We start from the raw sequence: 23,588 nt of genomic DNA, 5'->3' as shown, positions 1-23,588 counted from the left end.
TAGGAGCAATGTGTGGTCATAGCTGTTTCTTCCTTTTAACTGCCAGTGGGGGTATGAACTGATTGGATGGGAGCTTGGCTGTGTTCTGATTGGGTAGAGGTGTGCTCTGGTTGGCTAGGGGCTTGGCTGTGCTCTGATTGGCTGGGGGGTTGGTTGTGCTCTGATTGGATGGGGGAGTGTTCTGTATGGATGGGGGCTTTGTTGTGCTCGGGTTAGTCTTAGTTGCAGGGAGATTAGAGATGGTGAACTGCATTGCTGTTGTTTGGCTTTGCGTTCATGGTCATGCCTCATCTTCATGGTGGGTGTCAGTTTGTTTCATATATGGATTGGATAAGTGGGAGAAAACCCAAATAACCAAATATATATATATATATATATATATATATATATATATATATATATATATATATATATATATATATATATGCAGGTTTCCTCACTAGCTGGCTTGTATCCTGACGATGATGGCAGATGTTAGCCATCGAAAGCTTGATTTTATTTATTAAAACTTTGGTGTTTTATTTCCTGGTGATCGCTTCCTTTTTTACTGAAATGTATGTACCCAGGAATCGCTATTCTTCAATTTTTAATGTAATTTTTAATATATATATGTGTGTGTGTGTGTGTGTGTGTGTGTGTTAACTAGCAAAAAATGCATGAACACCAGGAAATTATAAAACTATAAAAAGTTTTAATAGGATAAAATACCAAGCTTTCGCTGGCAACTGCCAGCATCGTCAGGATAACTTCCAGTCGATGGGGGAAGCTATTTATAAATGTGGCGCTCTTTGTGCCCGGCTCCTAGACCTTGTTACAGGTCCCAGCCAATACACCTGTGTTTTGATCGTAATTTCTGTATTGCTAGCTGTAATTTCCTTGCTTTCCTTGCTTGTACCAATATCACCACTCTTTCTCCCCTCCTCATGTGACCGTAAGCCAAGGGGGCCCCTTAGTTTCATATGATCAAATATATGTTGCCCGTGTTTTCATTGTTTGTTCTCCTCACCTTCTTTCCTAGCACTCCCCATCCTCTTTCTCCTCCCACCTTCCCTTTTTCTATGGTCCTTTTTCACAACTACATCCTCATTGTTTTTCCCTACGTCACAGGATTCCATTGTGGTTGTATCATCATGACTCTCGTTCTCCAGTGCTGCTCCACTAACTTTCCCTTTCATTTTCTCATCAATGAGAACATTTTTAATGGTCTCCCTGGAGTTCGTAACACCCTCAAGTTGGCTGTTGCCCTCCCCTCCATACAGAGTTCTTGGTGTAGGGATCGCCCCCTCTCCGCTGCTCATACATTTCTCCATTCTTTGGGGGTGCGTGATCATCCTCAAGGGGAGGGAAACAGAGTCCTTTAGTTCTTGATTTGCATCTCCTTGTGTATTTCCATGGGGGATCATTCCTCTCAGGTATTTCTGGGAGCGTACAGAGGCTCTAAGATTGTAAGTAATCGCCTCTTCGTCCTCACGTAGTTCTCCTACATCCCCAAAGCGAGAGCACAGCCAACTTGAGGGTGTTACGATCTCCGGGGAGGCTGTTAAAAATGTTCCCATTGATGAGAAAACGAAAGGGAAAGTTAGCAGCCCAGGCAGCTGCCAGCGAAAGCTTGGTTTTTATCCTATTAAAACTTTTTATAGTTTTATAATTTCCTGGTGTTCGTGCATTTTTTGCTAGTTAACATGAGTTTACCCAGGAATCAACTTTTTGTTTTTAGCATTCTTAATGTATGTATATGTATGTATGTGTATATATATATATATATATATATATATATATATATATATATATATATATATAAATATATATATATATATATATAAAATGGAATGAATAAAGCGCGTTCACCAGGAGAGTTTAAAGTTAAAATACTTTAATTAAAGTATTTTACTATATTAAAAGGTTGCCAAGCTTTCGTTGGGAAAACTCCCCAACATCATCAGGGCTGAGAGACCGTTTCTAACAAGGTGATTCAAACGGGTTCCATAGACGTCTGCACGTGGTTCCTAGACTGTGCTAGCATTCCCTGCTGAACAGCTGATAGGTGGGGGGGGGAGAATCGGAGTAAAGATTTTTTCTGTCGTTCTCTCGAGCACTTTTGTTCACATTTCCGTCGACCTCAGGGGGTATTGTTAAAGTTATGTTCCGCCCTCTCCCGGCAGTACTGGCTCTCGTTGCAGTGGGGGGGTTTAGTTGATGTCATTGTGTATCCTACCATGGAGGCGGGGCTTCATCGGCTGCAATTTAACATCTTTCCTCTGCTGCGTGCTCCCATATTTATCTTCGCTCGCATGTACAAGCATCAACTGGATGTGATATTTTTCAGTGTTTGAATCATCCTCCTCCATCATGGTGTCCCCCATGCTCATCTTCCCTTGTAGGTCAATATTCAAGTTAAATCCCCCCCATTTCTGTGAGCAAAAGTCTGTTGGTATTTGGGCAGATTCCCCGCTCATGTTACTTTCCCTTTTATCAAGCGAACGGGTCGTCATCACATGTTTTTTCTCCCCTCTCTGTATGGGATATCCACCTTTATTATTATTAAGGGTAGTGCTAAATTTAGTGGTTCTATCCTCAAATTTCTTAAGCGCTCCAATGTCATTATTGTTGTTTTCTCCAATTAAAGGGGGTGTGGTTTCCCCTTGATATTGTTGGGGGCTTTCTGGGTAGTCTATATCAGATTGTTTCTGGTAGGGAGGAGGTGTAGCTCCTGGTTTAGAATGTTGTGGATGTTGATTGTAAGGTTTGTGATATAAAGGATGATGGTTTGAGTTCCATTTTCGTAGCGCTTTCCCCAACAATATCAAGGGGAAACCACACTCCCTTTAATTGGAGAAAACAACAATAATGACATTGGAGCGCTTAAGAAATTTGAGGATAGAACCACTAAATTTAGCACTACCCATAATAATAATAAAGGTGGATATCCCATACAGAGAGGGGAGAAAAAACATGTGATGACGACCTGTTCGCTTGATAAAAGGGAAAGTAACATGAGCAGGGAATCTGCCCAAATACCAACAGACTTTTGCTCACAGAAATGGGGGGGATTTAACTTGAATATTGACCTACAAGGGAAGATGAGCATGGGGGACACCATGATGGAGGAGGATGATTCAAACACTGAAAAATACCACATCCAGTTGATGCTTGTACATGCGAGCGAAGATAAATACGGGAGCACGCAGCAGAGGAAAGATGTTAAATTGCAGCCGATGAAGCCCCGCCTCCATGGTAGGATACACAATGACATCAAACTAAATCCCCCCACTGCAACGAGAGCCAGTACTGCTGGGAGAGGGCGGAACATAACTTTAACAATACCCCCTGAGGTCGACGGAAATGTGAACAAAAGTGCTCGAGAGAACGACAGAAGAAATCTTTACTCCGATTCTCCCCCCCCACCTATCAGCTGTTCAGCAGGGAATGCTAGCACAGTCTAGGAACCACATGCAGACGTCTATGGAACCCGTTTGAATCACCTTGTTAGAAACGGTCTCTCAGCCCTGAAGATGTTGGGGAGTTTTCCCAACGAAAGCTTGGCAACCTTTTAATATAGTAAAATACTTTAATTAAAGTATTTTAACTTTAAATTCTCCTGGTGAACGCGCTTTATTCATTCCATTTATAATTATGCCCGGGAGTCGCATTTTCACCATCATTATTGAATATATATATATATATATATATATGTATGTATGTATGTATGTATGTATGTATGTATATGTATATGTATATGTATATGTGTATGTGTATGTGTATGTGTATGTGTATGTATATGTGTGTGAATATATGTATGTATATGTGTATATATATATATATGTTTTCTGAGGTTTTCGCGGGTGTTTGTATGTAGGTCTTTGGTTGTTCGGATTTTCTCCCGTGTAAAATTGGAAGTGTCTTGGCGACGTTTTGACGAAGCTGAAAACACCAGCCTGAAGATTATGAATGGGACTTCGTTGAAACGTCGCCAACCAGGGGGCAGCAGGAGGAAGAAGGGGAGGAGGGGGAGGGGGAGGAAGCCGCCGCCACTCCAGCCGGGACTCTGTGCTGCTGGGGCTCACCCTCCGCCAATCCGATGTAGCTGTGGTGGGCCACTGTGGGCCACCAGCGCCAGGCCCCAGGAGGAGGCTCTCCTCTCCTGCCATTGCTGCATCTCCCTCTTCCTTCCTGGCAACCGGGACTCTGGTGCACCTTCCTGGCCAGCAGGGCCAACAATTGTGCCAGCTGGGGATTGCAGGGGCTGCTCTCCCTCAGGGCCGTGGCTTGCGGGAGGGCTGGCCCGCTCAATGGAGGCTCCAGCGGGCTGCTCCCAGTGGGGATCCTGGGGCTTCCCCACACGGCTCCCCAGCCACGTGCACCTCGACGGAGCCAGCCCAGGAAAGGGACTTCCTGGCCCCTTCTCCCAGGAGGCAGGGTACCCAGGTGCAGGGCCAATGAGGAGCCCCGCAAGGGGGCAAGTCTGCATGAAACACACAGACAGAGAGAGAGAGAGAGAGAGAGAGAGAGAAGGGAAGCGCAAGTGCTTCTCTGTCTCTGTCTCTCTCTCTCTGCAAATGCAGAGGAGGCTCTGGAGCTGCAGGAGATGGCTCAAAGAGCTGCATGCAACTCCAGAGCCGCAGGTTGCCAACCCATGGACTAGCCAAACCCAAGTCCTGCAGCCATTCTTCATCTTTTTTAGTCTCCAGGCCTTTGATAATCTTGGCTGCTCTTCTCTGAACTTTTTCTAAGTCTCAACATCTTTGTTGTGATATGGTGACCAAAATTGGTTGCAGTATTCCAGGTGTGGTTTTACTAGGGTTTTATAAAGCGGTACTAATACTTTGCGTGATCTTGATTCTACGCCTCTATTTATACAATCCAGGATTGTATTAGCTTTTTTGGCTGCTGTTGCACACTGCTGGCTCATATTCAAGTGATCATCCACTAGGACTCCAAGGTTCTTCTCACAGTTACTGTTTTTAAGCCAGGTCTCGCCTAATCTGTACTTGTACCTTTGATTTTTCCTGTCTAAATGTAAAACTTTGCTTTTCTCCCCATTAAAATTTATTTAGTTGGGTAGAGCCCATTGTTCAAGTTTGTCAAGATCTTTTTGGATCCTGAGCTTGTGTTGGCTATTCCTGCCAGTTTAGTGTCAGATTTGATGAGTTCCCCTTCTATTCCCTCATCTAAGTCATTTCATCAGCTACAACCTACAGCTACATCATGCAAGTTTTCCAGTTTCTGGTGCTGTGTTGATCATTCAAGGAGAGCAATGGCAAAGAGAAAGCCTACAAGCCATTACCTGCTCGGAGGAGGATAACTTGATCTTCTAATGTCAGGTCTGAGAAGTGTGGAATCCGCTTGGCCCATTCAACCAATGTGAAAAGCTGTTTATCAGCTGCATGGCAAATATTGGTGACAGGATCATTGGTCTAAGGGAGAAACAAGTACATAAGCCAGCAAAAACACTTTTTTGAGCTTTTTTCTATAAACCTAATTTTAGAAACTAACAGTCTTCCTATTAAATCTATTGTAAGAGTCTTTCCATATTATCTATCTACCCAAGGACAGTCCAGGGTGATGGAGTAATTCTTGTTTTCAATTGGTATTCTCTGTCATCTTTTCCCCCTATTTACTCAACCAGGGAAAGAAAAGAAAAAAGAATGAAATTGCCTTTCTGTCAACTGAAAAGTCTAAAGGTCAGACTATGACATGATACTGGTGGCCAATCAACAAAGCCATACCCATATCAAGCAAAAGTGCATTTTAAGAAACTGAAACACTGCCCAAATACCAGGCTTGCACACTGTAGAAACAGCAGCCCAGGTAGTGAATTTGGGGTGTCTTTCTTCCATTTCATCTTAAGAGAGCAGCCCAAGACAGCTTGGTTCCAAGTAAGGAATTCTCCCATTATGCAGGATTGGCAATGACCTCTGTGAATTTCACTACTGCCTTTTTGCCTGTGCTTGCTCACAAAATTCTTTAGCAGCTAACAGATCAGAATTAAGTCAAATTCTTAATTTCTTCTGCTTTCTGGCTTTGGTGAGGGAGGATGAAGTCTCTTTGAGCTATTTATAAAAACAATAAAGTCAGGAAATGAATGAATGAATAAATGAATGAATGAGAAAGCATTTGCATGTACATACGAGCATTCCTGAGATTGGGAATTCAACCCAAGCAATGTTAGTAAAGCAAAAAACTTTTATTTAAAATAAATACCCTCTAGAAGCTTAACACTTAGCTAAATACAACGTATCAGGAGGAAATCCAAACAACTTATGTTCCCCAGGTGTGTGCCTGCAAAAAGAGGCAGAACAAGCAACTTCAGATTAGTACTTTGTTAGACAGAGAAACCAAAATGGACAGATAGTCCTAACTTTCAAGTTTCTGCTTGTGTATGTCATAAGAAGACCCAAGGTGTCTATAATTAGCAGTTGTTAAAAATATTTTAGATTATGAACCTATAGTGCACTTGCCAAAGAGGTCATTTTTCTGAATGTGCATTAATTCATGTGTTTTATTCAGGGTATTCATTGTTACTCACATAACTCACAGTTACTCGTAGCCTAAAGAACAGCACTGATATCAATCTCACTTACCGAGATTTCTGCACTCACATCACCATATGACTCAGACTTTGGTTCAACTGCCATTTCAGCTTCTAAAATTCTTTCCACAGGCATATCTTCAAGACTTCCACCATTGCTGCTTGTAGATTCCACTTCATTCTCACTCCGCTCTCTGCTTCTCTGCCTCTCTTCTTGAACCGCTTAGTGCACAAAGAAAAGGTCCACAAGAATTTTGTCACTCTCTACTCCTGAAATATAATCACACCTTCATACTGTGACTTCCTTACATTATCTCTGACCCCCACCCATCAGGAGGGTGCCTAAGTCCAGAATAGGGTTTTCTTCTTCCTTAGATTATTTTCTATATTCAGGCAGTTATTCTAATAAGACTTTCTTCAGCAGTGACTATGAGGGATTTTTTTCATGTCTAAATGCAGGACCTTACTTTTCTTAACATTGAATTGCATTTTGTTAGATAGGCCCCAATATCCAAGTCTATCAAGATTCTTCTGAATATTGAGTCTAGATTCCAAAGTTTTAGCTATTCCCCCCTCCCCAGCTCGGTGTCATCTGCAAATTTGATGAGTACCCCTTCTATTCCCTCATCTAGATCATTTATGAAAATGTTGAAGAGTACTAGGCCCAAGACAGAACCTTGAGGTCACTGTATCCTTCCCTCCATGTGGGTGTAGTTCTGTTGAGGGCTACATATTGAGTATGGTTTCTTAGCAGTTATAAATTCATCTGGAGGTGATGCTATCTATACCATATTTTTCTAATTTATCAGGAAGTAGGCTGTATTCTAGTTCTGCTCTTGTTATGAGCACCTCTTTCCATTTTTTTTATACTTTCCTTTTTGTTGGTGGTGGTTTGTTCTCCAAGCTTGTTGTTTGGCTTCCAAACATTTCGTCACTAGGCTAGGCAACATCTTCAGTCTCAGTTTCCCTCCACTTTTATCTATCTTAAGTGGTGATGTGATTGGTTGGTCATGTGACTGGGTGGTCACGTCATGTGAAGGTCACCAAGTGAGGAGGTGGTTGGTGCAGTGATGAGTTGGTTGCCCGATTAATCTGGCTTCTTATGAGCTCATAGATTGGTTCCAGATTGATATGTTTATTGATTGACCTATTCGTTGAATATCAGGCATTGACAAATTTGCCTGCATGGTATGTGGCATGGCCAATGGTTTTTGTTCTGTCCCAGTGATGGTGCTTGGTGTCGCTGTGGATTGAGATCAAGGATTTGTGGTCATGCTGGTTGGCTGCTAGTCGGTGCTCATGGATTCTTGTTTTTAATTGTCCTGTTTGTCCAATATAGATTTGGTCACAGTTGTTGCATTTGAACTTGTGGATTACATTGCTGTTCTCTTCCTTCAGTATTTTGTCCTTGGTTCTGTACAGCTCTTGTTGGAGTTTGATGTTGGTTTGTGAGCTACCATTATTCCCAGTGGTTGTAGAATTCTGGACAGATATTGCTTTTTTCTTTAGGATTTCCACACATTGAGTTCTTCTTAATCTCCTTCTTAATTTTTTGGAATAGGCTCTGCTTGCTGTAGGGTGTTGCCTACTTGATATCAGGGTAGTTAAAGTCCCCCACAATGGTATGTTTTCTGCACACCTCATTTAACTGAGGTCTACTACACATTCATCTACTTCCTCTCTCTCTCTCTCTCTCTCTCTCTCTCTCTCTCACACACACACACACACACACACACACACACACGCATGCTGTGACTGCCACAGTGAGACTTCAGAACACATTTCCTATATTCTTCAAAATGGCAGAACATAAAATGTATAGAGTAAACTACCTAGCAGTGGCTGACTTTCAGCTGATGGAGGATTGATTCATCTATTCCAGACAAAGAACAAAACAATGGGGCTATGAGAGATGTCTACGGAGATTCTCAGTCATCCAGGTCATGGTTGTCCCAAAGGTACTTTTTTTTTTTACAAGGCAACTGGACTTTCTTGCTTTTCTTTGAAGATGTTTTGCTTTTCATCCAAGAAGCTTCTTCAGCTCTGACTGGATGATGGGGAATGGCTCTTCTGATATAATTAAGGATGGTTTGTGTGTGCATATCTTAGTATATATGTTCATATATGTGTATACCTTAGTAACATACCTTCTCTTTTCATGCCTGTTGCTAGACATTTCTGATAGCGGCAATACTGGCAACGGTTTCGCTGACGCTTGTCGATCAGACAGTCCTTATTATCTCGACATGTGTAGACAAGGTCCTTTCTTACTGTCCGCTTAAAGAATCCTTTGCAGCCTTCACAACTGTACACCCCATAGTGCTTCCCTAGCAATACAGCAACACACATCAGCATATTCCAACTGGGATATATAAGCAAGTTTAAATATTTTCTGTAGTTTTGAATCTGGACATTCAAACTATCAGGGCACTTTGTTTCAGAAATGGTTAAATACAGAACCACTCAATATGCCTGAGAGGACTAAGAAAACTGTATAGGGAAGAGGCCAGACTGTGATACAGAATACTGGGAAGGACCCAGATGTGATCAGAATAGCAGCCAACCAGGGAAAGGAGTGAAATTATGTGAGGTGTGGATGTTTTAGCAATGTTAGTTTGCGAGAGCAGTTAACACCTCTCATCAGCTCCTAAAAAAAAATTGGCCTCAAATAAACAATAGTCCAATGTTCTCAAAATCTATGCATTAAGAATGATTTTACTCTGAATGAAGAAACACTACTTTCTGCATGACCAACTGAAAGCATTATACAACGGGAAAAATCCTGAGGCAATATTATAGGATAATAGTTATATAATATTCCCAGATAATCCCCTTGATATGCAAGGTATGGATACCTGATGATCTGTCTCCACAAATTGCGCAGACATGCTTTGTCAGGGATCCTGGACTTGGGGATGAATAATTCAAGGATCCCATCTGTTGGAAATCTGGCAAAGGCTTGGTATCTTCAGAGGTGCCAGCATTGTTCATGATACTGGACTAAAATGGGAGCATATGGGAATAAAAGCAAAATGGGTTACACAACCTCAGATTGATGTTCCATCTGTGATTCAACATTCAGGATGGGATAGACTATCCAAGGCATAATCTTCTTTTGGCATTTCCATATAGGAGCTGAACATGTGAGCATCATACTTTCTGTGATCAAGCAGACTTCATTCACGAAATATTTGTTAACATAAGTTTAGAAAATAATCACCATAACCCGGCAATTCAAGGAACACAACTTTGTACAATGGGGCAAAAAAGAAAAATAAGTAATTTTTACTTACTTTATTTGCTGATTCATATAAATCCTAAATGTGTCTGTGTGATAATAGAACATAGAGTTGTTGGGGGTTTTTTTGCTTGGTTCTGCCCAATTTTAATAACACTGATAAGACATTCAAATATATTCAGTTGACATGACATATATTCTGAAAATCCAGACAAATGAACATGAATAAAACCAGAGAGTTTTTATTTGTCTCAGAAATCTTGTTTCCACTGTGCAATTTTTTTTACAAGTAAAGCTAGAGAAAAAAACATCTAGTACACGGGCAATTAGCTCAGGGCTGTGTGCTCTCTCCATTCCTCTTCTTTCTTTCTTTTTATAATATTTTATTAGTTTTCTAATTTTACAATTAAACATTTAAAAAGCAACATGGTGACTGGGTGATCAATAATTTAATAACATACATAAATCTTTGGCATAAATCTCAAGTTACAACATCAGATATTTCCTCTCTTTTTCCCTTAATATCTACTATCTTATATTAGGCTAATATAGTTCTTATTATTATCAACTAAGTAAAAACATCTTTGTTACATTTATCAATAATTTTTAGCTTATACATATCTTAATTGTGTTTGCATTCAATCCTTATATACAATCAATGTCCTACTATTGCTTTTTTCCCAGGCTTTAATTTCCCATCAATATTCAAATTAACATTTGGTATTTATAATTTCCAAGCTTTAGGTGACCAGAGTTTCCCTCATCTCAACTCTACATTTTCCCTTTTCATAACAAAATCTAATATTCTAAATATACATCTTATATATTTGCATATAATCTTATTCTATTTTCTAGAAGTTATCTATTTTCCACCATATTAAACCAAAAGTTAGTCTTATTACATATCTTACCTATTCAATTATAATGTTACTTTATTTTCTAAAAACTGTCTAATTTTCACCATATTTAACCCTCTAATCAGTCATATATAATCCCCTCTAATAGATCAAAACCCTAGTTTTTTCAGCCTTAATCTGGCTTTTTTCCTTTGCCAACTAACCTTCCATGTCAGTACATCTGAATCCTCAAACAGTTCTCCCTCTATTATTATATGTATATGTATTATTATATGTATATTATATGTCATGGTTCCGACTAATGAAACACTTCAAAGAACTTCCAGGCAAGGTTTACCCTAAAAGCCTTTATTATCAGTGTAACAGATTGACGGCACTTCATCTATGGTTTCTGCCAGAATCTGAATTCCCCTTGCTTGCGTCTAACTTTTCTTGCCAAACCCCTCCCTTATTTTGCAGTCATAAGCCACATCTTCCAATTAGCCCAGAGGGCAAAGATTCACTTCCGTTCTTTTTCCCAGGCTTTCCTTATAAGTCTCCTCCCATTCTCTGTTACTCTCACTTAACTCTAAAAATACCAGACAGTTCTATATATTTTGTCAAAGCAATAATATACTGTATTAACAGCGTTGACAAAAGACCATTTGGTCACAGTTTTTTGGTCAATTGGGTCCTCTATCTTAGTATTTAGTTGTTCCACTTCTCCTGTTACTTTTTGCATTGTTAGTTCTTTGGTTGTAGTCAAGATCTGGGTTTATATATCTAAGCAGGCATCTTGTTCCTTTATTTTGCATCTTATTTTGTTACAAGTTGAAAGAATGGTTTTGTATATTGATTTCAACATACTATAGAAAGGATTTTTTCCTGAACTTCATCCATATTCTCTTGATAATGTGTTAAGCTGAAGTCTTTAAAATCAAACATTAAAAATAGTTTTTTGTTTTTTATAACTAGGTATGGGACATCTATTTCACGTGTTGTAGGTAGTCTTTATAGTGGAAATTGTTTGCCAAATAAGAATTTATAGTCCAAAGTATTCCATCATCTTGTTTAATAACAATACTTCTCATGTAAAGAAATAGGAAAGCAATTCCCCACATATAACTCTGAAAATCAGTAAAGGTTTACCTTTGTAGTTCAAACAGGCCAGATATGCCACCCTAAAGTTCCTTCTTTACAGCTGAGTTTTTTACAGGTGGTATCTGTCAAGGTCAAAAAGTTTTTTCTAGAGTCTGGGCTTCAAGCCAATTCTCTTTTAGTCAGTAACAAGTTATAATACCATACTTTGCCACAAGATGTCACCGATGCCGTTTAAAACTTTTTAAGTCCAAAGTTTTTTTATTAAAAGTTTTACAAATTTAATACAATATAACCCAAACCCCTCACACCCCTTCCCCCCTCCCCCATTTCCCAGAACTGATTACAGGGTAACAAATAAACAATCCTAATCTAACTAACATTATCCGCCTGTACTATCAATCAAACCATAACATACTTTAACTCCTTTTCAAAACAAATATTAACAAATTGAAAACAAAAATAGTAATATAATTAAACCATAACACTAAAAATAATATAAATTCAATCATATTAAACTATTAATAATAACCTAAAATCTACTCATAAGCAAGATAATACTTTTCAGTCTCATATTTCTTTTGAATATAATCAATCCATCTTCTCCAGACCAAAATGTATTTTTCTTGTGAATGGTCCTTCAAATAGGCAGAAATTCTCACCATTTCTGCTAAATTAGACACCTTAAGTATCCATTCTTCCATAGTAGGCAAAGAGTTTTTCTTCCAATATTGCCCCACCAATAATCTTGCAGCTGTTATAAGATTCAGCATCAAGTTAATTTCTTTAACATCAAAATCAACCATGATACCCAACAAAAATAATTGCAGAGTAAACTTTACCTTTCTCTTAAAAATCTTTTGAATATTCCACCAAATCTTAATCCAAAAAGCTTTTATATCTCTACAAGTCCACCAAATATGAAAATAGGTTGTATCTAAGCTTCCACATCTCCAACATTTAGGCTATAAATTAGGATACATGCGGGACAACTTTTGGGGATCCAAATGCCATCTATAAAATATTTTATAAAAATTTTCTCTTAAATTTGAGCTTGAGTAAATTTTACATTTCTAACCCAAATTGTCTCCCATGTATCCAATAAAATCGGTTCTTGAATATTTTGAGCCCATTTAACCATACAATCTTTAACTAACTCTGTTTCAGAATCTAATTCTATTAAAACATTATAAATTCTCTTTATTTGGGCTCGAGTTTGATCTTTAATCTGTTTTACCAAATTCACATCCTCTAAGGTAATATCAACCTTTTGATCTAAACTCCACCTCACTAACAATTGATTGTACTGAAACCAAGAGTATACAATATTTTCTTGCTTCAGCTCAATTAAAGACTTTAGTTGCCAATCCTTCCCTACCAAACTAGGTAATTCCTTATAAGAAATCCTATCCAAATTCACCCCCCTAGATATTCCCTCTATCACATGTCCAGGAATTCCCCAAATTGGAATTTTATAATTTAACTTATAATAATACTTCTTCCAGACACATAATAAAGAGTTTCTTAAGATATGAGATTTAAAAACCTGATCCACTTTTTTATCATAAATTAAATAAGCATGCCATCCATATACTAAATCCCAACCCTCAAGAGAAAGGATATCTTTATTTGTTAAATTGAGCCAATCACTAATCAGCGTTAAAGCCACCGCATCATAGTACAATTTTAAATTAGGCGCCTTAAGTCCTCCTCTTTCCTTACATCTTGTATAATCTTACTTAACTCTTGGTTTTTTCCCTGCCCAGATAAACTTATTAATCCCCTTCTGCCATTCCACCAAATTAATATCTTTTTTCAAAATAGGTATCATTTGAAACAAGAAAAGAAACTTTGGAAGAATATTCATTTTAACTGCTGAGATTCTCCCCAACAAAGATAACTGTAATTTTTTCCAATCGTTTAAATCCTTTTGAACTTTTGCCCATAGTGTCTCATAATTATTTTTATACAATTTAACATTAGAAGCTGTAATATATACTCCTAAATATTTAACCTTTCTCACTATTTCAAAACCTGTTAATTTAACCAAAATATCTTTTTTCTTCATAGACATATTTTTCGATAATATTTTAGTCTTACTATTATTTACCTTAAAGCCAGAGACCTTCCCATACTGAGTTAAAATTTCAACCAGATCCCTAACCGAATCTGTCGGTTGAGATAATGTCACAACCAAATCATCAGCAAAAGCTCTCAACTTATAATCATTCTTATTTATTTTTATTTCCTTAATTCTAGATGATTCTCAAATTTTAATAAGTAAAATCTCCATTGTTAAAACAAATAACAATGGGGATAAAGGACATCCCTGTCTAGTACCCTTTTCAATGTTAAATGCTTCTGTTAATCCCCCATTAATTATAATTTGTGCAGATTGTTGTTGATATATAGCTTTAAGAGCATACAAAAATTTATCCCCAAAGTTCATTTTCTCTACTACTCTCAATAAAAATCACCAATCTAATTGATCAAAAGCTTTTTCAGCATCCAAAAATATCAAAGCCGCAGGGATTTGGTTATTCTTGTCTAAGTACTCAATTAGATTAACAATTTGTTTTACATTATATTTCATGTATCTTCCAGTTATAAATCCAGATTGATCACTATGGATCAATTGCTTCAAAACTTGCATTAATCTGTTTGCCAATATTTTTGAAAAAATCTTATAATCTGTATTCAAAAGAGATATAGGTCTATAATTCTTAGGCTAAGTCAAATCTTGATCCTCCTTTGGGATCAATGATATAAATGCCCTTCTCCAAGATGGAGGTACCTCTGCTCCTAACAGAATATTATTAAAAAGTTCCTTCAATGGTTCTATCATTTCTTCAGATAACATTTTATAATAAATTGCTGTTAACCCATCTGTGCCTGGAGCCTTACCAACCTTTAATTGCTTAATTGCCCAAATAATCTCTTCAGAAGTAATTAAACCATTCATCTCATCTCGTTGATCATTTGAAAGTCTAGGAAAATGTGCTTCCTGTAAATACTTTTCTATATCTGAAACTTGTATACTTTCACTAGCATATAACTTTGAATAAAAGTCTAAAAAACTCCTTTTAATCAAATTTTGTTGATATACTTCTTTACCTTTATAATTTATTTTCTCTATAATCCTTAATTTCTTTCGTAGTTGGTAAGCCATCCACCTGCCAGGTTTATTTGCATTACAAAATGTATTATGTTTCATATACTGCAAATTAATTGCAATCTGATCAGCCATTAACATATTAAATTGCTCCTTAAGCATAGTTATAGAGACCTTTAAACTATTGTCCAGTGGATTTAAAACAAGAGCCTTCTCCTTACATTTAATCTCTTCTTCCAACTCTTTACGTTTCTGCATCTGTTTGCGCCTATATGCATTATTCATATAAATTAAAACCCCTCTCATGTATGCTTTACTTGCATCCCATACCATTGGCATCGAAGTACCCTTACGCATATTTAAAAGAAAAAATTCCTTTAAGTAATCTCTACATTTCTTTAAGTTCCCCTCATGTCTAAATAAATTTTCATCCAATCTCCAAGTCCTTCTATAAAATAACATATCTTCCTTGTGGATCAGAGTCAATTAACTTTGGCGATAAATCTTTCCTCACATAAATAACTACTCCTCCTTTTTTCTGCAGAGCAGAGGCTGAAAAATGTACTCCCAGCCGGGAGTTAATCAAATACTTTTGATCCTTTAAAGCAATATGAGTCTCTTGCAAACATATAACATCATTCTTATGTTGTTTCAAATAATGAAATACTTTCTTTCTTTTCTGTGGTGAATTCAAACCATTAACATTCCATGTCAGGAACTTGGCCATCTTTAGTGACCTGAAGCCTTCGGAACACTGCGTGTAAATTTGCAATCGATGACCTCTTCAGTCTTGTTCCTCCCACTGGCTCAGAGGTAATCACTTGTGTTGTAGCTCCAACATCTACCTTTTGTTGTTCTTTTTCTATATGTTTATGGGCTGCACAAGTCATTCTCTGTTCCTTTGGGTCTTCTTTTATCTCCAAACACTGCTGCATAGATTCAACCAACAATTCTTCTCCTACTAATGACATTGCTCCTACAGCCAACTGTCCTTCAGACTTGCCTTCATTTCTTTTAGATCGTGGAGATGGTGGTGCACCTGCCTTCAGAACAGAAATATAAAAATCTCTTGCTTTTAAAATTGTGTTAAGTCTATAACGTGTGCCAACATAATTCACCACTATTCCAACAGATACATCCCATCTGAATTGAATCTGTCGTTTCTTAAGCTCCTCAGCCAGAAAAGCAAAGTCCTTTCTTTTTCTAAGAATTTTTGGAGGTATTTCTTTTAAAATTATAACATCTTGAGCTGCAATTTGAAATCTTTGCTTTTAAAAAGCCTGTATAATTTCATTACGAAGTGATCTTCTGGAAAAATAAATAAGCACATCTCTTGGTAGATTTCTCTGCCTCACAATCCATGAGTTAACTCTAAAAAAAAATTCTATCTCTTTCAATATTTCTTCAGGTTCATATCCCAAAATGGAGCTAATTCTGCTGCAATTTCTTCTTTCAAATTCTCTTGCACATTCTCCTTCAACCCTCTTATTCTCAAAGCATATTCCATATCTCTGTATTGTGACGTTATAATTTCATTCTGTGCTGCATCAACATTATTTTCAACTTTTTCAACTCTGTCCTCTAATCTTTCAACACTTCCCACCACCTCATCCACACACTCATCAAGGTGTTCTACATGAGCTGCAAGTCCCTGGAGAGCCAGCACTATATCTTCTCTCATTTCATTATTTTTCTGCTCCAAAAGCTCTACTATCTCATGTTTAATCTTTTGTGCATTTTTCTCCAAAGCATCCTGTAAAACATCCTGTAAATCTTTAAGTGTGAGTGCCTGAGATGGGGGGAGGGGGAGGAGACTTAGGCTTAGATTGCTGTACAGTCTGAATTACTGGAGAAGAAATTGAGCCTTTACGAAAAGAAGAAATTCCAGGGCATTTTGAAGCCATTTTCCAACTTTTTTTTTAAAAAAAAAAGCCACTTCTTATAGCAAAATAAAATAAGGGGATAATAAGAACAAATCCTTCATACATAAGAAAAAAAAACTAATTCTTTAAATAAGCAAAGTCTGTTACATTGTTTAACCTTTGTTGCCAAATGAAAGTGAAAGTCTTTCTTAACAGTGTCCTTTCAGACAAAGAAACAGGATTCCTCCACCATTTTTTCCTCCCTCCTTTTGTTAAAATAGTAAATGGAGAAGATATTAATTCTTTCTTGAGTTAAAGTTCCAAATCATCACAATTCTGATCCTCCTGAACAGCTCTGTCTGCTTTTGATTTTACTCATAATTCTCTTTAAGCAGCAGATGTGGAAGCAGCGTCTGGCTTCGTTCCGAAGAACAAAGGCATCCTGGGATGCGGAGATGATCCAGACCCCGAGGGAGCTCTCATCCTTCATCTCCCCCCCAAAATTTTTTGGGAGACTACAGGAGCTCGACCTCTATCTGGAAAAACTCACCTTCTTCCCTTCGCCTGGGAAGAAAGGTTCCAAGCCGCAAAACAGCTGATGTTCACTGTCTTTGCCGGCTTTTACGCGTTCCCGAGATGGGTGGCTAAAGAAAAAGCTGCCATCGGTGCAGCGATCACCACTGGAAGTCCAGTCCAAAGTTTTTATAATAGTTTTTCAAGGTTTATTTCTTTTCTTTTTAGATAAAAACCAACATCTCCAATAAAAATAGGAAAACATTTAGTCTCCAAATTTCAAAAGTATATGCATCCAATTAGATTAAAATTGTTCTTATAATTGCTCTGTTTCCCCTGGGTAGTCAGTCGCTGCTGTTCTTAGAGGGTGGGGTAGACGTTCCCTTCCCTCTCTCCTCACAGAGGGAAAAATACTTTGGGCAGCTTTTGCAGGAAAATATATTTAAAGTCTTAAAGAGAAGATTAGATCTCACCCAGTTTCATCTGCATTGTTTTAAAGGTGCTTGGTAGTAATTTTTCCAATCAACAAGTTGTCTGGAGTTTGCTATGCTAATACATGTTCAATTCCTAATCCTTCATTCTTTCCTCTAGCCAAGAAAAAAATAGGTTCCAAATTTGATAGTAGTCTGTATCTTCTTTATCTTTCAACCTCATAGTTAATCTGTCCATCTTTGCACATTCCAATATTTTCCTGATTATTTCTTCTTCTGATGGCAATCCTTCATTCTTCCAGTATTGTACAAAAATTATTCTCGCTGCTGTAGTAATGTGTAAGATTAAATATAATTTCTGCTTATTAGTCTTTTCATGCATAATATCTAGTAAAAAAAGTTCAGATTTAAAATCCACTTGTTCACCCAATATTTTTTCTAACCACATATGTATCTTTCTCCAATAGGCCCTTGCCTTACCACATGTCCACCAAATGTGATAGTACATGCCTATGTTATGTTTACATTTCCAACATCTATCTGACATATTTTTAAACAGTTTTGCTAATCTTGCTGGCGGTAGGTGCCATCTATAAAACATTTTATACAGATTTTCTTTGTATGAAGTTGACATTGTTAATTTGTAGTTTCTCTCCCATAACATTTGCCATTTTTCTAATTCTATATTATAGCCAAAAAAATTGCCCATCTTGTCATTGTTTCTTTCACTTGTTCACTTTCCATGTCCAAAATTAACAAAAAGTTATACATTTTCTTAATTAATTTCTCATCTGAGGTTAACAAAATCTTATCAAACATAGTTTGATCCTTATAAAATCCATACATTTTTACATCTTTTTCATATCCACTTTGTATCTGTAAATGTGCCCACCAGGACAAGTTAATTCCCTGATTTTCCAGTTCTTGTTTAGATTTTAATTTCCCATCAATATCTAGAATATCCTTATATGTCCATATTTTTTCAAAGTCTACCAAGTTCGGATGTATAAATGCCTCCATCGTTGATAACCATCCTGGAATTTTTAAATATATTTTAGCTTTAATTTTTTCCCATACTGTTGACAAGGCATTTCTTATAAAATGATTTTGAAAGTACTTATGGACTCTGTTTTTCCCGTACCATACGAAAGCGTGCCACCCCAATTGTAAATCATGTCCCTCTAAATACAGTAACCTTTTATTTCTAAGTGTTATCCACTCTTTCACCCATGTTAACACAGATGCTTGGTAATACAACATCCATTCCAGCAACCCAAAACCTCCATTTTCCTTAGCGTCTTGTAATGTTTTCATCTTAATTCTAGCTTTTTTCCCCCGCCAAATAAAATTCAAAATTAATTAATTTAAATCTTCAAAGAATTTTCTCTCAAGTTTTATCGGAATCATTTGAAATAGAAATAAAATCTTTGGCAACACATTCATTTTTATTGTAGCAATTCTTCCTAATATTGACAGCTGCAGATTTTTCCATCTTTCCAAGTCTAGCTTTATTTGCTTTAATAATTTTGTATAATTGTCTTCTTTTATTGACAAACACTTAGCCGAGAGATGAATACCTAAATATTTAACTTTTTTCACTATTTGTACCTCTGTTTTTTCTAGTATTTGCCTTTTTTGTTTATTTGTGAGGTTCTTTATTATTACTTTAGTTTTTTTCTTTATTTATTTTTAGTCCTGCCATTTCTCCATACTCTTCTATCTTTCCCCATAGTTTAGGAATCATCTCTAAAGGTTCTTCCAAGATAAACACTAAATCATCAGCAAATGCTTGTAACTTATATGTTTCATCTTTCATTTTCAATCCTTTACTTTCTGTGTCCTGTCTTATCCTTCTATTTAGTACTTCCAAAGTAAAGATAAATAATAATGGAGATAGTGGACACCCTTGTCTCGTACCTTTTCTTATCTCAGCATAATTTCCATTCACTATCACTTTTGCTGTCTGGTTGCTATATATTGTTTTTATCATATTTATAAAATTCTTTCCAAAATCCATTATTTGTAATTGCTGAACCATAAATTGCCAGGAAACATTGTCAAATGCCTTTTGGGCATCTAAAAACACTAATGCTAATTGTTTCTGTGGATGTAATTTATAATATTCTAATACATCCATTATCACCCTTAAATTGTTTTTAATTTGTCTCTTCGGTAAAAAGCTGTTTTGATCTGGATATATAAATTCAACTAAGTATTTTTTCAGTCTCTCTGCCATTATTGAAGTAAAAATTTTGTAATCCACATTGAGTAATGAAATCGGTCTATAGTTTTTAATATACGTCAAGTCTGAATCTTCTTTTGGTATCAAAGTAATATTTGCTTCAATCCATGTATTTGGAAGTTTGGACTCTAACAATAGTCCATTACAAACATCTTTCAGTGGTTTGCTTAATGTCTCTTGTAGATTTTTATAAAGTTCTGCCGGTAGCCTATCTGGGCCTGGTGTTTTTCCATTGTTTTGTTGTTTTATAGCCTCTAATATCTCCATCATTGTTATTCTTTCTTCTAACATAGTTTTGAATGTCTCTGGAATTTTTGGCAATTTACTTTCTTTTAGATATTGAGCAATTCTCTCTCTTGCAGCCTCCTCTTTACCATACAATTCCTTATAATATTTCTTAATTATCTTTTTTATTTCTTCCTTTTTAAATTGTAAACAACCTTTCCCATCTACTAAATTATGTATTATTTTCTTCTCTTTCTGTTTTTTGAGCTTATAAGCTAGCCATCTTCCTGGCTTATTGGCATTTTTGAAGAAATTTTGTTTTGCTCTCTTTATTTGTTCCGCCAATTTTTCTGAGTCCAACAAATTCAGCTTATGTTTTATTATTTCCATTTCTCTTTTCAAAGTCTTTTTCTGTGGATTTTGTTGTAATTCTGTCTCTAACTTTCTAATTTTTTCTTTTAATAATAAATATTGCTGTCTTCTCTGTTTATTTTTCTTTGCCATATACATTATAGCTATATCTCTAAAATATGCTTTAGCTGTGTCCCATACGTTTTGTAGTGATGTATCTTCTTCTTTATTTTCTTTAAAGAAGAATTCCATTTCTCTTTTCGCCAACTCTATGAATTCTTTGTCTTTTAGTATAGATTGATTTAAAATCCATCTTGTTTTTTTTTTTTTTTGTATTCCTTTCCATGTCGCTTTTAAAGGGTTATGATCTGCCCATGTGCCTATTTCTATCTCAATTTCCTGTATATCCATCTTTAATTCAGGAGTCATCCAAATCATGTCAATTCTTGACCAAGATTTATGGCTCTTTGAGTAAAAGATTTTGAGGATTGGTTTCTCTCCAGACATCTTGTATTCCAATTTCTTCTGTCTTGGGTAGTCTTCTTCTTACAGGTTTTCCTGTTTTGCTACTTTTATAATTCATTGTTCCATCTACTATCGAATTAAAGTCTCCTATTAAACAAATATTTTGGTATTCCATTTCTATTAATTTCCTGTGTAATCTTTGATAAAATTGTTCTTGATTATCATTTGGGGCATAAATTTCCACTAACAGTATTTGTTTTTGATGTAAATATATTTCAACCATTACAATTCTTCCTTCTTCATCTGAATATATTAATTTAGAATCTATTGTCTCTTTAACATATACTGCCACCCCTCGTTTCTTTTGTTGTGCTGATGTATAATGAAGCTTCCCCATTTTCGGGTATTCCAACAGTTTATAATGTTGTTTTTTTAATGTGTGTCTCTTGTAAACAGATTATATCTATATTTAATTTCTGAAGTTTCCTAAAAATTTTATTTCTTTTTGTTGGGGAGTTTAGTCCATTTACGTTTACTGAAAAAAATTCATTTTTTTTCTCCATTTTCTTTTCATTACTTATATTTTGGTCTAGTCCAGGGGTAGGCAACCCAAAATACTCTAAAAGCCATCTGGACCCATTTCCCACCAAAAACAAAACACTGGGAGCCGCAAAACCCTTTTTATATCTAAAATGAAGATAAGACTGCATATATCCTTTTTTACCTTTACCTTACCTTATATATATATAAAAGGATATTTGCAGTGTTATCTTCATTTTAGATGTCAAAAGGATCTCTCTCTCTCTCTCTGTCCCTCCCTCCCTCTCCCCCCTCCCTCTTTCTGCCCTTGGTCTGCCAGTCTTCTTCCCCCACTCAGTGTGTGTGTGTTTGTGTGTGGGTGGGTGTGTGTGTGTGTGTGAAAGAGAGAGAGAGAGAGAGGCACTTGCACTTCCCCCCCCTTTCTCTCTTTCCTCTCCCTCTTTCTTCTCTCCCTTTCTTTCCTCTCCCTCCCTTTCTCTTTCCTCTTTCTTCTCCCTTTCTCTTTCCTTTTTCTCTCTCTTTCTCTCTTTCTCTTTACTCTCTCCCCCTTTCCTCTCCCTCTCTCTTTCTTTCCTCTTTCTTTCCTCTCTTTCTCCCTTTCTTTCCTTTCTCCCTTTCTCTCCTCTTTCCTTTCCTCTCTTTCTCCCTTTCTCTTTGTTTCCTCTTTCCTTTCTTTCCTCTCTCCCCCTCTCCCTTTCTCTTTCTTTCCTCTTTCCTCTCTTTCTCCCTCTTTCTATTTCTTTCCTCTCTCCCCCTCTCCCTTCCCCTTTCTTTCATCTCCCTTTCTCTTTCCTTTCTCTTTCCTCTCCCTTTCTTTTCTTCCTCTTTCCTCTCTCTCCCTCTTTCTATTTCTTTCCTCTCTCTCCCCCTCTCCCTTTCTTTCATCTCCCTTTCTCTTTTCTCTTTCTTCTTCTTTCTTTCCTCTTTCCTTTCTCCCTCTTTCTTTTTTCCTTTCTTTCCTTTCTCTTTCCTCTCTCTCCCCCTCTCCCTTTCTCTTTCCTCTCCCTTTCTCTTTTCTCTTTCTTCCTTTCCTCTTTCTCCCTTTCTTTCCTGTCTCCCTTTTTCTATTTCCTTCCTCTCTCTCCCCTCTCCCTCCCCTTCTTTCATCTCCCTTTCTCTTTTCTCTTTCTCCCTCTTTCTTTCCTTTCCTTTCTTTCCTCTTTCTCTTTCATCTCTCTCCCCTCTCCCTTTCCTCTCCCTTTCTCTTTTCTTCCTCTTTCCTCTTTCTCCCTCTTTCTATTTCTTTCCTCTCTCCCCCTCTCCCTTTCTTTCATCTCCCTTTCTCTTTTCTCTTTCTCCCTTTCCTCTTTCCTTTCTTTCCTTTCCTTCTTCTCTCCCTCTCCCTTTCTTCTCTCCCTTTCTTTCCTCTACCTCCCTTTCTCTTTCCTCTTCTCCCTTTCTCTTTCCTCTTTCTCCCTCTTTCCTTTCTCTTTACTCTTTCCCCCTTTCCTCTTCCTCTCCCTTTCTCTTTCTTTCCTCTTTCCTTTCTCTCTTTCTCCCTTTCTTTCCTTTCTCCCTTTCTCTTCTTTCCTCTCTTTCTCCCTTTCTCTTTCTTTCCTCTTTCCTTTCTTTCCTCTCTCCCCCTCTCCCTTTCTCTTTCTCTCCTCTCTTTTCTTTCTCTTTCCTCTTTCTTTCCTCTCTTTCTCTCTTTCCTCCCTTTCTCCCTCTTTCTATTTCTTTCCTCTCTCTCCCCCTCTCCCTCCCCCTTTCTTTCATCTCCCTTTCTCTTTTCTTTCTCCCTTTCCTCTTTCCTTTCTTTCCTTTATCTTTCCTCTCTCCAACTCTCCCTCTTTCTCTTTCCTCTCCCTTTCTCTTTTCTTCCTCTTTCCTCTCTTTCTCCCTCTTTCTATTTCTTTCCTCTCTCCCCTCTCCCTTTCTTTCATCTCCCTTTCTCTTTTCTCTTTCTCCCTTTCTCTTTCTTTTCTTTTCTCCCTTTCCTCTTTCTTTTCTTTCCTCTTTCTCCCCCTCTCCCTCTTTCTCTTTTCTCTCCCTTTCTTCCTCTACCTCCCTTTCTCTTTCCTCTTTCTTCCCCTTTCTTTTTCCTCTCTTTCTCCCTTTCCTCTCTTTCTCCCTCTTTCTATTTCTTTCCTCTCTCCCCCCCTCTCCCTCTCTCTTTCCTCTCCCTTTCTCTTTTCTCTTTCTTCCT

General features: G+C 37.2%; 1 protein-coding gene across 2 annotated transcripts in view; it reads right to left on the bottom strand.

The window, feature by feature from the left end:
• The window catches only part of LOC120299315 (retinoic acid receptor RXR-gamma-like), a 173,295-nt gene that overhangs the window by 120,034 nt on the left and 29,673 nt on the right, over positions 1-23,588 (bottom strand). For both annotated transcript variants that reach the window (XR_005554384.1, XM_039324012.1), the window contains exons 3-6: positions 9,385-9,529; positions 8,677-8,856; positions 6,582-6,751; positions 5,285-5,414 (exon numbers count right to left, since the gene is read on the bottom strand). Coding sequence is in view for 1 of the 2 variants with exons in the window: in XM_039324012.1 (XP_039179946.1) it covers positions 5,285-5,414; positions 6,582-6,751; positions 8,677-8,856; positions 9,385-9,529 (625 nt within the window). In the remaining variant the exon portion in view is untranslated. The remainder of the gene's footprint in view (positions 1-5,284; positions 5,415-6,581; positions 6,752-8,676; positions 8,857-9,384; positions 9,530-23,588) is intronic.

The sequence above is a fragment of the Crotalus tigris genome, unplaced genomic scaffold (genome assembly GCF_016545835.1).
Source record: "Crotalus tigris isolate CLP2741 ecotype Arizona unplaced genomic scaffold, ASM1654583v1 scf7180000024291.2576520, whole genome shotgun sequence".
NCBI classification, from domain to species: Eukaryota; Metazoa; Chordata; class Lepidosauria; order Squamata; family Viperidae; genus Crotalus; species Crotalus tigris.
This window is presented reverse-complemented; position numbering and strand designations above follow the sequence as displayed.